The sequence below is a fragment of the Maniola hyperantus genome, chromosome 9 (genome assembly GCF_902806685.2).
Source record: "Maniola hyperantus chromosome 9, iAphHyp1.2, whole genome shotgun sequence".
NCBI classification, from domain to species: Eukaryota; Metazoa; Arthropoda; class Insecta; order Lepidoptera; family Nymphalidae; genus Maniola; species Maniola hyperantus.
In genome coordinates this window covers 13,998,436-14,013,486 of record NC_048544.1, presented here as the reverse complement: position 1 = coordinate 14,013,486, position 15,051 = coordinate 13,998,436, and the positions used below count along the sequence as shown (strand labels likewise).

General features: G+C 37.1%; 1 protein-coding gene and 1 long non-coding RNA gene across 6 annotated transcripts in view; both read right to left on the bottom strand.

Moving 5' to 3' along the window:
• Positions 1–463: 463 nt before the first annotated feature.
• Positions 464–4,331, bottom strand: LOC138402800 (uncharacterized). Its single transcript, XR_011237138.1, has 2 exons — positions 2,691–4,331; positions 464–2,652 (listed from the first exon to the last, which is right to left on the bottom strand). It is a non-coding gene; the product is annotated as an uncharacterized lncRNA (long non-coding RNA).
• Position 4,332: 1 nt separating this feature from the next.
• The window catches only part of rho-4 (rhomboid-4), a 28,966-nt gene continuing 18,247 nt past the window's right edge, over positions 4,333–15,051 (bottom strand). For 2 of the 5 annotated variants that reach the window (XM_034972297.2, XM_034972300.2), the window contains 4 exons: positions 8,935–9,175; positions 8,199–8,412; positions 6,251–6,401; positions 4,333–4,987 (listed from right to left, as the gene is read on the bottom strand). In XM_034972297.2, coding sequence (XP_034828188.1) covers positions 4,830–4,987; positions 6,251–6,401; positions 8,199–8,412; positions 8,935–9,175 — 764 coding nt within the window. In that variant the 3' untranslated portion in view covers positions 4,333–4,829. Of the gene's footprint in view, positions 4,988–6,250; positions 6,402–8,198; positions 8,413–8,934; positions 9,176–10,759; positions 13,828–15,051 lie in introns of those variants that run through there. The other 3 variants (XM_034972298.2, XM_034972301.2, XM_034972302.2) reach the window with 2 other exon arrangements.

The following is a 15,051-nucleotide window of genomic DNA, read 5'->3' as shown; positions in this document are numbered from 1 at the left end:
AAATACTGAAATTTTAATAATAGTAGGTATCCAAAAGTTAAATGTAAATTCATCCAAATGTCGGGTAAGTATACGACGTAAGGCACTATCTTTTTGTACCTACTCTAGTCTCTCTCAACCTCTCGCACTGCCAAGGGTCACTGGTAGAGATCTTAGATATAAGTGCTTCCCTGTCCACTTTAACTTTCTTTTTATCTTTATTGTAAATCAAATGAAATAATTTATTTGTATGAATATGGGAAGACAAGGTGTTTACAATAGAGAGTTAAGCCAACAATTATTTAGTCCGGATACCGGATATTTGACGTACAAATGTTTTGACAAAGTAGGTTGTACATTTTTCATAAAGCTAATAGATTAGAAATGTTTCTGGTACCAATAAATTAAGTAAGTAATAACTAGAAAGTACCTACTCAGAAGGGCCGAAGCAGCGCAGAGCATTTTTCACTGCCTACCATCGAGGGAGGGACGTGTGACCTAGTTGTGACAACGCATAACAATCGATTGAGATTGTTAAGCATCGTTCACCCAAGTCGGTAACTGGATGGGTGACCAACCTTGGAGGTCCGAATTTGATCTTTTCGTGTCCTCCGTGCCTCGGAGAACACGTCAAGCCGTCGATCCCGGTTATTATCACTAACAGTAAATTAATCTAAGACTTGAAATCTCGTTCTCTTAGTCGAGTTGTATGCGGAAGGATCTGGGAACAAACCGCATTATTATCCCAAGAGAACTCCTATAGGATTAATGGAAAGGGGCCACAGTCCTAAGCAATGACGAATACGACAAAGAAGAAGAACCATTATCAACTTTGTTAATGTACTATTAGGGCTCAGACTTCGCTCGTCAACCGAAATATAAACCGGTCAGGAGGTAGCGGCGTTTTTGAGACGAATTTGGTAGCAGCCAGGCTAGCGAGGGGACCCGCCTATCAGTTCGTGGCGGGTCAAAACCTGGCGGGAGCGCGGTAGCAATACTACCTTAAGTGATACCCACGCAACCACCAGTCTGTCGAGGGAGGAACACAGGTTTTAGTGGGTGCAAGCCCCACATAACCCCTCCGTTTCCCTGACGGAGGGGTATGCGTCAGACATTTCCCGTGTACAAAAAAAGGGCTAAAGCTTAAAAACGCTAGAAGCCAGTACAGTTAAACCAATTTAAAAAATAAACAAAGATATGATATTATCAGCTGCCGACATTTTCTTAAACACATTTGGAAAAATATTTAAATATTTTTTTCAATAAAATGCTTTAGCTTTTATTTTATAATACTTTACATTAGTAGTTAGTCGGAGAACCGAGAAACTACACTCAATAGGTTCCATCTCCTTGACAAATACAGAATCAAAAATATAATGCGTAAATTTTGAGATCTCACTCACCATTTTAACTCTATGATAATTGTCATGTCAAAAGTACGATTTTAGTCCTTAAGGGGACTCAGTTCGGTGCTTTCTTCATACAAACGTAGGAGGGAAATTACAACAATATTCGATATAGTACGCACAAAACTAAGAATTATATCGATTTATCTCGTCATTATCTAGGTTTATTGATATATAAAACATTGAAAAAAAAATTGATTTAAAAGTTACGAGGCTCAAAAGATTCCTATTTTAACACTAAATTAATGTCAACTTTGGGCGTAAATAAATAAGATTAGGGATATGAAAATTCTAAAACAATTTATCATTAGACGTGGTTTATTTATTCATTAGTTGAAATAACTTTACTTTGCAAACATAAATTCAGCAGTTTTTTCTCAAAAATACTTTTCCTAAACCCTTTTCGCGCGCTTGATTTCGGTGAAAATCATCGTGCCTCTCAACTTTCTCATACAATGTCAAGTGAAAAGCAAACATGTTACCCACGTGCGCTGCCAATTTCGGTCGAGCGTCCTGCGTCACCTTAACTGTGAAATCTTATGATTTTAAAGTGAAATCATGTAGGTTGAAACGGTTGAAATCGTCATAAAAACTATGACGCAGGCATGCATGCAAGGCATGAGCTGTGCGTTGACAGATCAGTCCGTCAGTCACCTTTTCCTTTTATATATTTAGATAGATTTAAAGCCATGGATGAACCGTACTTTTTAACCGACGACTTCCAAAAAGGAGGTGGTTCTCAATTCGGCCCGTTTTTTTCCGAATTTTTTTATGTATGTAGTTACATCGATTTTTTTCAGGTATCTGGACCGATTTGCAATTTTTTTTAAAATCCTGACATGACAGTTGACGCATAGAGTTAAAATGGCGAGTGACGATCTCAAAATGTACGCACTGTACGCTTTTTGCGATCGACTTTAATTCGTTAACAATAACTACTATAAAAGTACTTTTCACTATAATAATAATAAATACAAGGACGGCTGTCTAATACTTAAGCCCATACACATTCGTTATTTTTCTTGTAAAAGACAAATGCATATTCTATACAAAATTGGTCTTGAATGTTTTTAATACTATAGGTAAGGATGATACGATGTACCTATTGTATACAGCGCGATTTAAAATATTCACAAAATCTCCGCTTTGTTCCTCCGCACAAGTATGTTACTATCCGAATTGTATGATTTCTAAACTATGTTAATTGATAAGTTTAACGGCGGTTACGCACTCATCCGATCCGATCCGAGTCCGTGAAAATACGTTCCTTTTTAGGGTTCCGTAACTCAAAAGTAAAAACGGAACCCTTATAGGATCACTTTGTTGTCTGTCAAGAAACCTACAGGGCACTTCCCGTTGACCTAGAATCATGAAATTTGGCAGGTAGGTAAATATTATAGCTGACATTTCGGGAAAAATCTGAAAACTGTGAATTTAGGGTTAGATCACACAAAAAAAATTAAATTGTGGTCATGAACTAATAATTAGTATTTTTACTTTCGAAGTGAGTGACTATATCAAGTGGGGTATCATATGAAAGGTCTTCACCTGTACATTCTAAAACAGATTTTTATTTATTTTTATGCATCATAGCTTTTGTATTATCGTGCAAAATGTCGAAAAAATCCGACTGTAGTACGAAACCCTCATTGCGCGAGCCTGACTCGCACTTGGCCGGTTTTGTTTTGTATGGTAGCTCATGACTTATGTCGTAGATATTTTTTATACCCGTATCTTCACGGATTCGGATCGGATGAGTGCGTGATCGCTGTAAGAAGTAAAGTAACAATTGAGCATTTACAGCACGATGGGAAAATACGCCACAAAAATAAATACTTTAACTAACAATACTTTAACACGTAATCATTATAATAGAAAACATACATCTTACGAGTACAAACAAACAACTAGGCATACATGGCTAAAGGGCTTGGAGATTTTGGCCTACCTAATAATCCGCCATTTTTTTCTTCAAAATAGTAGCCAATAGCTGATGTCGATGTGAGTACAAACAAATATTGTATGACAATGGGGCCGATTCTCTTGTACACAATCTCTAAACTAAATTAACAGGTCTAAAACTGTTGCTAGCGGAAAAGGTGCTATCCTTTTCCGCTAGCAACATTATGAAAGGGAAAGCAATAGATTTAGACGTGTCATTTTAGTTTAGTTTAGAAATTGTGTACAACAGAATTAGCCACAATATCTTCCAGTGTCAGTTTTCCGAGGTATCACATAGCCATCAAAGTCGTACTGGTGGCTTCATCAGTACTACAGTCTTGTCACCAGTACAATTTCCCAGAGAGCTATTGATTAATATAGGTTTTATGCCAGGCCGTTATTTTGGAGAAAAAATGGCGGTCTATTAGTTAGGTCAGGTTCTATACAACCTACTAAAATATTCAACACACTTTCAAATGCAAGACAAGAAAAATACCATACAAGAAACACCATGCTTTGATGCTTACTATTTTAAAACATAATTTCTAAGAAAATTCAGCATCCTTGTTTGTATGCCATGGAATTCCGAAAGTATCTAATTCTATTAAAAATAATTTGACATTATTTTTGTAAAAATTTCAAATAAGGCATCAACATGTTTAAATCAGACTTTTGCAAGGATATTTATTATAAAGACCATAAAGTTATTTTAGTATAGTATCTTAATACCCCTTAAAATAGGGTTCATTTGGGAATACCCTCAATGGTTAAAAATGGTGGTCGATTCCGGAAAAACGGCATCAATCACTATTACAATCTCAACTGTTGTGATTGGCTGAACTTATCGTATTCTTGTTGCACAATCCGCACTTGGCCAGCGTGGTAGACTATTGCGAAAACCCTTCTCAGGGATGATTTATGCCAACACGTGGCGGGCGCGGGCCGTGCCACGTACGAGGCACGGATTATAAACATGACGAAAATTTTATATGAAGCAGTTCATGCTTCAACTGCTTCATTTAAAATGTTCGTGATGTTTTGAATCCGCACCTCGTACGTGGCACGACTCGTGCCCGCCACGTGTTGGCATAAATCATCCCTCATTCTGAGAGGCGACCGGCGGGCGAATCTACGAATCTCGCGACAGGCGTAAATCTCGCGATCATTGCTGTCAAACGTCACACGTAACAGCGGCTAGAGAGAGACAGCAATAGCCACAAAGCAAAAAAAGAAGAAGAAGAAGAGAGACAGCAAACGAGCTCTAGTTCACCCTTTATCGGACTATCTATGAACTGTCGCATTTCTACTGCTGTCGCGTTGCTGTCGCTACTGCAACGTTTTACGTAATCAGCCCGCCGTCTCTGTAATGAGCCGGCGATAGTTTGATCATGATGATAAAGTTGCGTCCACCACCACGACCAAATCGACATGAACACAGATTTACAACTGCCCATTTAGAAGCTCCTTCACAAGCCTTGATAAACTAGAATGTTCTAGAAAGAGTTATTCTCTCCTAGTCTCGAAATGCGACGTCCAGAAGATATTGGCAAGCACCCCGGCTAGCATCAGCGAGAAGTACAGTACCACTGCGGCCCACCATAACCGCTTCTCCCATTTTCTCTTTTCCAAGTTACGGAGTACTCCTATGCCTACGAGGAGACCTGCAAATGAGAGAGTTAAAATTAATCCATATCCTTAAACTAATATTACAAATGCGAGTGTGTCTGTCAGCTAGCTTCTAATGAATGAAATGAAAATCTTTTTTTTTATTTTTTATTCGTATAAACTTTTACAAGTGCTTACGAATAGTCGGATGCATCTACCACTGGTTCGGAATGCCTTTCCTGCCGAGAAGAACCAGCAAGAAACTCGGCGGTTGCTCTTTTCAAATATTTGATATAGGTACAAGATTATGCCATGTATAAAATAGTATTTGCAGTCTTGTGCGTCGCCGGAACGAGCTGCAGGTCAAATCCACGCTCTTTTATCATTTAGATAATCTTCAATTGTGTAATATGCTTTTTTTTCACATACGCGAATTTAAATATAAATAAAAATCAACGAGTTCCCACGGGATTTCTTTTAAACCTAAATTCACACCGCAGAATGCGCGGATATCATCTATTCGGTACACAGATAGCTCGCATTTTGGAGACGGTATGTATTTACAAAAAGAGGTTTCTTAAAATATAGATAAAAAACTGGCCAAGTGCGAGTCAGGCTCGTGCAACGAGAATTCGTACTACAGTCGTATTTTTTCGACATTTTGCACGATGATTCAAAAACTATGATGCCTAAAAATAAATAAAAATCTGTTTTAGAATGTACAGGTGACGACCTTTCATAATATGATATAATTATATTACTTCGAAAATTGAAAATACTAATTATTAGTTTATGACCACAATTTAATTTTTACGGTTCCGTACCTCAAAAGGAAAAACGGAACCCTTATAGGATCACTTTGTTGTCTGTCTGTCTGTCTGTCAAGAAACCTACACGGTACTTCCCGTTGACCTAGAATCATGAAATTTGGCAGGTAGGTAGATCTTATAGCTGACATTTGGGGAAAAATCTGAAACCCGTGAATTTAGGGTTAGATCACACAAAAAAAATTAAATTGTGGTCATGAACTAATAATTAGTATTTTCAACTTTCGAAGTGAGTGACTATATCAAGTGGGGTATCATATGAAAGGTCTTCACCTGTACATTCTAGAACAGATTTTTATTTATTTTTATGCATCATAGTTTTTGAATTATCGTGCAAAATGTCGAAAAAATACGACTGTAGTACGGAACCCACGTTGCGCGAGCCTGACTCGCACGTGGCCGGTTTTTTTTATATGATGTATGTCGTTTCATAGCCTGCCTACATTTGACGTAGGTGAAGCCTCCACGTTTTGTTACAAGTTTCCTACATACCGGCCACTGCTCCAGCCAGATGCGCCACATAGCCAATGTTCTGCTGCAGGTGTCTCCAGTACCGATCGTACACCGCGGTGCCGACGTCCACCGACGCCAGCAGCAGAAACACCAACAGCTGGATTATCGCGAACTCCATTTCCGCCCAGTTCTACAAATCATAAATAACATTTGATGAAAGAATTTTCAAAATCGGTTCAGTAGTTCCACAGATTACTTCGTACAAGCAGACATAAAAACTTTATTATGTCTTTATAATATTACTGTACGAGTACATCTGCGAGTGTAGATAAATATTTAGTTTAAACGCTAAAATATTTTTCTCATTAAATTTATTGTCGATGGACAGAAGAGAAGAGGTCTCAAACACAAATATTTTGCAATCCTTATTAAACTTTATGTTCAAGTATTAAGGTTTATAAATAAACTAAAGTTTAACTGATAATGGCGCCGATTCTGTTTATCTAGAATCAGTACCACTATAAAACTATGTCCTACATTTCGTAATACGAAACATAGATGCTTCGATACAAATGACAAGATATGGTCAAGCGAACAAAATTTTTCACGGTTTAGAAACCAAAATCAGCGCCACCTCTTAGATACTAATGAACGACCCGTTTGAAATCCAGACGTCACTGAGGTTGCATTGCTAAAGCACCACTGTCGGTGCCATTTTGTTTGTTCAATAACCCTGTCCATACGAAGTAATGTATTAGTCAATGTATAGATGTGTGTGTGTGCAAACTTGAGCGACTTCATTTTGTTCTTGGTCTGTCATCTATACCTACCTTCCTACATCAATGAAAAAATCTTAACACGAAAATAACCTATGAATTATGTGCACGGGTGTACCTACAGGACGCGGCCAAAAGTGATGAACATCGATCTTTAGGAGACAGCAGATTTGTAGAGCACTGTCTCGGTCGTTGAGATCGACAAAGCGTCATATGGGTATGAGTGAGACTGGGGGCACACGATGCGTTGCGGCGCCGCACCGCAAAGATTTCACCGTATCAGCGGGCACACGAGCGGTGCGGCGCGATTGGTATGTCGCAGCGGCGCCGTAGCAGCGTTGGACAGTCTGTTAATAAAAACAACTGAGCGGTGCCGCTTCGACGTCGCAACGCATTCACCCCTCCCTGCCTCGTCTCGGTGGTTGCAAGTCCGGTGCGGCGCCGGAGCGCATCGTGTGACATGCCACAGATATTTCTATGTAAGACGACGCACCGCCGCGCCGCCGCAATGCATCGTGTGCCCCCGCTCTGACAGAGACAACGCTCTACAAAGATGAAATGCCATTCTAAAGGCCGATGTTCATCACTTTCGGCCGCGTACTGTACCTCTTACAATAATAAATCAGCATGTTTATGGCGTATCTCACTGAACGTTAAATTACCAACATCCTAATTTGTTATCGGGTAACTTTGGCGACCAACTGAGATGATGTAATAAGCATTGAATCTTATTGATAGCTACATTAGACAATGATAGTGACATCATGGACAGAGGTGGATAGAAGCAGGCGTTATTTTGCTTGTCTTAGGCTGAGATCTATAGAGCGCACTTTGACTTTGCTCAGACTTAAGATTGAGTTAAAACGAGACAGAATTATGTGAGAGATATATGTAGATACACTATATTATAGATTTTTCCTTTAGAACTGTATAGTAGCTGAAACTTATATTAGTTATAGAAACTTGTTATACCGCAAAATCATCTACATAATATATAAAATGTAAAGGTGACTGACTGACTGATCCATCAACGTACAGCTCAAACTACTAGACGGATCGGGCTGGGCATACAGATAGACATCCGATAAGAAAGGATTTTTGAAAATTCAACCCCTAAGGAGGTGAAATAGGGGTTTGAAATATGTGTAGTCCACGCGGACGAAGTCGCGAACATAAGCTAGTTAAATCTAAAGAAAAAGCAGTCTACTTACCATAATAATAGTAGCTATATGAGCAGCTATAAGCGCGTACACTCCTCCAGAAGCACCCGCAAGGTACACCTTTGGATCAGTGAGGCTGGTGGCCAGGGATCCAGCAGCGACCCCGGCCAAGTATACCAGGATCACCCGCCACCATCGGTGAACCATCTCCAGAGGAACGCCGAGGAACAACTGCACCAGCAGGTTAACCAGAAGATGGACTACGCTGAAATGAAGCAGGACTATGATCGGTAAAACTCAATATTAAAAACAAGTGGCTAAACCCGCTCATGGACATTATTATGAAGAAAGAGGAGTGTGCTTAAGAACTACAAAATCTGATTCCTCCTTCATCTTCTCTACCATTAAAATACAAGACATTTTAAGAAATATTTGCTGAGCTATCTCTAATGGCATGTAAAGGAAACGTTAGATCAGTGGGGCTGGTGGCCAGTGATCCAGCGGTGACACCGGCCAAGTATACCAGGATCACCCGCCACTATCGATGGACCATCTCCAGAGGAACGCCGAGGAACAACTGCACCAGCAGATTAACCAGAAGATGGACTACGCTGAAATGAAGCAGGTCTATGATCGGTTAAACTCAATATTAAAAACAATTGGTTCAACACGCTTATGGACATTATTATGAAGAAAAAGAAGTGTGCTAAAGAACTAAGCCAGACAGACAGACACGCTTACGCATTTATAATATTAGTATGGATTAGGATTAGGATAACACACTCACCCAACATGAACCAGCATATAAGTCAGGAACCGCCACGCCTCCTGCCTCTTGTGAGGGTTGTATATAAATAGCTGCGCAATGGGCCCCGTGGCATCAGTCTTCCCGTGTGCAGCGTCATAGCAGAACAGAACGATCTCCGCTATGGATATGATGATCATGCAGATGGCTGGTGGCCAGCAGGTGTACTCCTCCTCGTAGGTGCCGTCTGTATATGTAAATATGGTGGTGCTACGGCTTCGGACTGTATAACGCAACACAAGAGGGAGGGTATGTCGGGATGGTAAAGGTGTTTTTTTTTTTTGCGGAATTGCGCGTTTTTATAACATCACATCGAATTGTTTTTTTATAGAAAAAAAATTATTGGGAAGTGTTTATTAATTTAGTTATTTATTTTCAGAAAAAGATTTTTTAAATTGTTATATTATTGTAATATATAGTCAAAGAGATAGACGGTTATTTTGTTTCACAATTAATAACGTATGTTGAAAATTATATTCAGTTTTTTTATTTAATTATACATTTCGGTACAACAAAGATATTCGAGAAATAACGGAGTCGCATATATAATTTCAGTATAAACAAAGACATTGGAGAAATTATGCAGTCGCATATATTTACAGCGTATAAATAATGTTTTACGTAATTCAAAAATGAAATGCAAGTATGTACAATTTAATTAGGTATATTTAGAGTAAAAGGTTATTCCCGATTGAAATTTATTTTGATTACCGTTTAGAGATGATTCAAAAATAGATGGCAACAATACAAATAGACCACGCGACGAAAGAGTGGCATTACGGCATACAGGACCGGATGAATTAAATCAATTAAGTCGTCGCGTGTGGAAAGGACGAATTTATGTTAACAAGATAATGTGGAAGCGAATTTCAATTTTACAGACGTATAAATTGCTCGTAGTTGAAATCATATTTTTATATCATTAATGACATAAATATTAATAAATTTAAATATGTATAGTTTTTAAATTTGTTTTTTTTTTGGTATTTTTTAATTTGGGCATTGGAAACACATAAAATAGGTAAACAAAACAACATTAGGACGAGGATAGGAGAAAAAAAAGAAAATCATCATTAGTATTGCATGCTTTTTATAATTATATCTATGTTAGTCATTATTGAGTATAAAAAAATCTAAGTATGAATTTCGTGATCCATTATAAAACGCAAGCTTTAATAGGCGTACTTATCAGCTACTACATGCCCGATTAGATAAGCTCATTAATAATTAATTAACCCACCACCTTTAACCCAGAACCTCCACAAATAATTGAAAAAATAACATATAATAATGACCAAATGATAGCATTGTACCTTAATGTTATAATTATGATGTATGATGTGAAAGATAATAATGGTTAAGGTCAAGGACAGCATTGTGTACACAACAATGCTATAACTTGGATAACGACGCGTCACTTGGCATAATAAAAACTACCTGACTTAGTACAAGGGCTTACTAACTGTTCATGTAATGCTAAGTATTTGCTACCGGATTTAATCATGGAATAATGAGAATTAAAAAGACGATTTAAAAGTCTATTATCTATATCTCTATATGAATAAAAACGAATGTATCTTTGTCTGTTTCTTCCTTATGCGTTCCTATACCATCTGATTGCGACGGAACTTTGTACAATTGTTGTAGGGATTGCTGGTTTTTATGGTGGCGCGCGAGTCGTACAGACAAAGTCGCATTGTAGCGTATTTCAAGTATTAGCTATTTATATATAATATATACATGTAAAGAAATTTATCAATGGTTGAAAATGAATTTAAGGACTATTTGAAACATAAAAGTGTCATACCAAAATATTCAATTATCTTTTTGAAGTAATCCAAAACTTTCTTCACATACAATTTAATCAGCGTAATATACTTGTTTGTGTTATTACTTAAATTCTTATATACGCTACAAGTACACCTATCAGTCCGTTTACACATCTTTAGCCACATTTTTCTTGGTAACTATTAAAAACACATTTCCAAAAGTAATCATCTCATACATTTGATGACGTAACGCCATTTACTTTCGACCTCTTTAGGATAAAACCGTTACTGATTGAAGAGAATATATCGAAAAAATATATATATTACACAATTTTTCCACAAATATAACGATTTACTTATATCATTTTTATTTTTGTCACGGTCCGGGGATCGGTAATGGGACGTTATATACGTCCATTCAACAACAAATATTGCAAAATACTATGGTTAACGGCGACTCGACGCGTTCTAACGCAAGGATTTGTGACGATTGGCGCCAGCGGATCTCTAATGCGATTAGTTGCAAGCGTACCTAATTGCATTTTCTCGAATGCATAATTTCAACACTGATTAAGTAGGATTGCACCAAGTTCGAAAGAGTTTTGAGCCTATACTATCCATTTGAAATCGATATAATATATATCCTTAACTTTTAAAAATATATTTCAAATCCTTTGTTAACTTAATAATCGTTGAGGCTTATCAATTTTCTTTTTTGGAAAAAATACAATAACACCTATGAATTCCTAGCAAATAGCCCGTTAACAATGAAAATTTAGTGTCTGAAGCGGAAATCGTATAGATAGGTACATGCTTAGTAATGTGCTGATCTAAGGACACTGGTCCTAAGACTCTGAAAGCTAAACAGTCTAGAACAAGATCATACACGCAAAAAAAAACCCCTATAATAATTATTCTAACTTAATTAAAGCTACATAGATTACTCGTAATTTTGTACCTAGATATAAAAAGATCTCTTTCAAAAGGCTACAACTTAACTCAAATTGACTATCATTAGTATTTTAAGAAAAATCTAGCCTTGACAAATACATTTTTCCTTTTAGATGATATCTCAGATACGGCCGACCTCAAATTATTCAGTTAATGTAATAAGCCTCAAATTGGGTCATTATGGCGCAGCATACTTTGGAGATAAGAATATTAGGTTTAACGAACTAGCGCGACCTTAGAATTTTGGTAAAAAATCTGTTTCTCTCATTGATCAAACTTATCTTAAAAAAATATTCTTTAGAAATTTTCTAATGATCTGACTTAAATTAACCCGCACTTTAATACGCTATGGTTTACTTTAAGCTCCATTAATACAAAATAAAAATATAATAATTTTAAAATAACCGATTTTATTTAACAAACAGAGCGCCATTCTAACTTCTTTCCCCGGATAGAGTATCAAATATTGGATAGAGAATATCTAGGTAGAATATCAAAATTCCTGTCTTATTATAGTGAATGTAAATGTAGGCTCCTAGACTATGATCTGTCGTAAGCGGTACTTTTTTTTAAAAATTCTTTATTATTATTATTCACTATGTTTGAGCAACAGAGAAGATAATAACTAACAAATGAAACGTGACTATGTTTACCACACATAAAATGCGTCTGGCACTACGTATGACTACAACATTATTCCACAGTCTAAAAAGACACATACAGTCGTTCAATGGAGATGTCTATAAATAAATAAATAAATAAAAATATTTTTTATTCAATTAAACTGTTACAAGTACTTTCGAATCGTCAAATGCTGACTACAACATTATTCCACAGTCTAAAGAGCACATACAGTCGTCCAATGGAGATGTCTATAAATAAATAAATAAAAATATTTTTTATTAAACTAAACTTTTGCAAGTACTTTCGTCAAATGCTAGGTGCATTTGACGATTCGATAGTACACTGGTTAAGAATGCCTTTCCTACCAAGATGAATCAGCAAGAAACTTGGCAGTTGCTCTTTTCAAAGATTTGATATACAATATCATGCCATATAATATGTATAAAAAGTAACTGCAGTCCCGCGCATTGCTGGAACGCGCTACAGCTCAAATCCACGCTCTTTCATCTTCGATTGTGTAACATGCTTTTTTCAGAAGCATACTTTTAACAGATTTCTTAAACTTTTGTAAAGGCAAGTCCAAAATAGATTGTGGAGTTATGTTATAAAAGGTCAAAATTGCACCGACCAATGTAACTAAATACCCGTACACAAATATAAATTATTGGAGGTGATAATAAAAAAATACCCGGCTGAGTTTGTTGTGGGCTCTTCTCAGAGCTGGGCGCGTTTGGAACCCTTGTAGCTTTAGTTTTAAGTTTGCGTAAAAATTATCACCACTATAATATTATATCTTACAAAGCCAACAACTGACAATCAAAAAGTGTAATTTATTACATATTTCGAATAAATTATTTGATTTGATTTGATAGAAAATACTTCCCGCAACCCGTGGCTCCCCGCACGATAAATAGTGAGGCGCGTTTTCGTGGATTGAACTATATCTATAGAGGTCTCCGTCGACCGACTGTATAAAGGATCTCCCTAGGCTGTACTACGATTGCCGTACTTTGAATAATGGATACTAATTTACGCAACAGTGTTTTACTAGCAGAATGGGGTAACCAGCCTCATTACCCACATGTTGGTAAATCTGTTTGAGTTGATCTTGTCACTTGCGTCCTTTGTGTGACACGTGTTTTGTGTCATTTGTTCTTGTAATATGACTGAGTGCTTATAGACTATCTATAGACGTATCTGTCGACCGACTGTATGAAGGATCTCTCTAGGCTTGTGCTACTATTGCCGTACTTTGAATAATGGATACTAATTTACATAAAACGGTGTTTTACTAGCAGAATGGGGAAACCAGCCTCATTACCCACGTGTTGGTAAATCTGTTTGAGTCGATCTTGTCACTTGCGTCCTTTGGTTTTGTGTCACTAGTTCTTGTAATATAACTGAGTGGTTATAAACAGCTTCGATACGGGTTGGGTATATTCGCTTGTCAGATCGTTTTTTCCGCTTGTAAACTAAAATAAAATTTGATAGGTATAATTTAAAATCATGACCTAACCTATCTTTTCCGATACATTTTACTCTATATGTAAAAGTGTGCCTATCTGTCCGTCTGTTATTTTTTTTCTCATAATCTTTAACTGATTTTGACGGATACAGAGATGCCTGGCAACCTTTCTCCAGGCGCCCTAGGCTATTTTTCTACCAGAAAATCAGTTCACAGGTGATTTTAAAAAACCAAAATAAAGATAAAAAAAAAAAAAATTCTAAAATCAATAAATAACTGACCAAGTAAATAAGCCAATACTTTTTTTTCTCGCTCGCTCTCGTTTTTCTTATTCAAGACTAGCTTATGCCGGCAACATAGTCCGCGTGGACTACACAAATTTCGAACCCCTATTTTACCCCCTTAGAGGTTGAATTTTCAAAAATCCTTTCTTAGAGGTTGTCTACGTCATAATAGCTATCTGCATGATAAAATTTCAGCCCGATCCATCCAGTAGTTTGAATACGGAACCCTAAAAACATAAGCCAAGTGATTTATAGTTATAGTTTCTCTTTAAGTCCAGCGTTACCAAAATACCTATATATATGAGCTCAAATCGTGTTTGTATATGAAATGCGTTATCAGTGATAAGGCCGAGCAAGGCCACTCCATGTAACACCGGCTACGCTGATTCATGGCAATCGAATGTCCACCTAAGGTCAGGCTTTGTAGTAAAGTGATAAAAATAGTAGACAAACGAGTATAATATACACTATATTTTTAAACTATCAGAGTTATTTCCATTATAAGTATCGATTGCTACGATTATACCAATGACTTATATGTATACTATACTCACGTATTTAGTCGACGTTAACCCGACTAGTTTCGAACCCATCCGGGGTCTTTTTCATAAGAACTCAGCTCGCTGCGCGTCGTGGTTGTGCAGCTGACGCTGAGATCAATAGAGGGCACTTTGACTTAGCTCACACTTAAGTTTTAATTAAAACGAGACGGATTTATGCCAGCTATCTCGTCTTAAGTCTAAGCAAAGTCAAAGTATGCTCTATAGATCTCAGCCTGAGTCCCTATAAGAAAGGACCCCGGGTAGGTTCGAAACTAGTCGCGTTTACGTCGACTAAATAAGTGAGTATAGCCGTAGTCTACTTATACACTATAGTATTAGTTTTGCTGTGAATTTAAGTAAAAAAGACTTGACCAGGCATAAAGTAAAACGAGCAGTGATAGATAGTGGTTAAGACGTAGGCCATAGTACACCAAACTGGCAAGTGCGAATTGGTAGACTACACG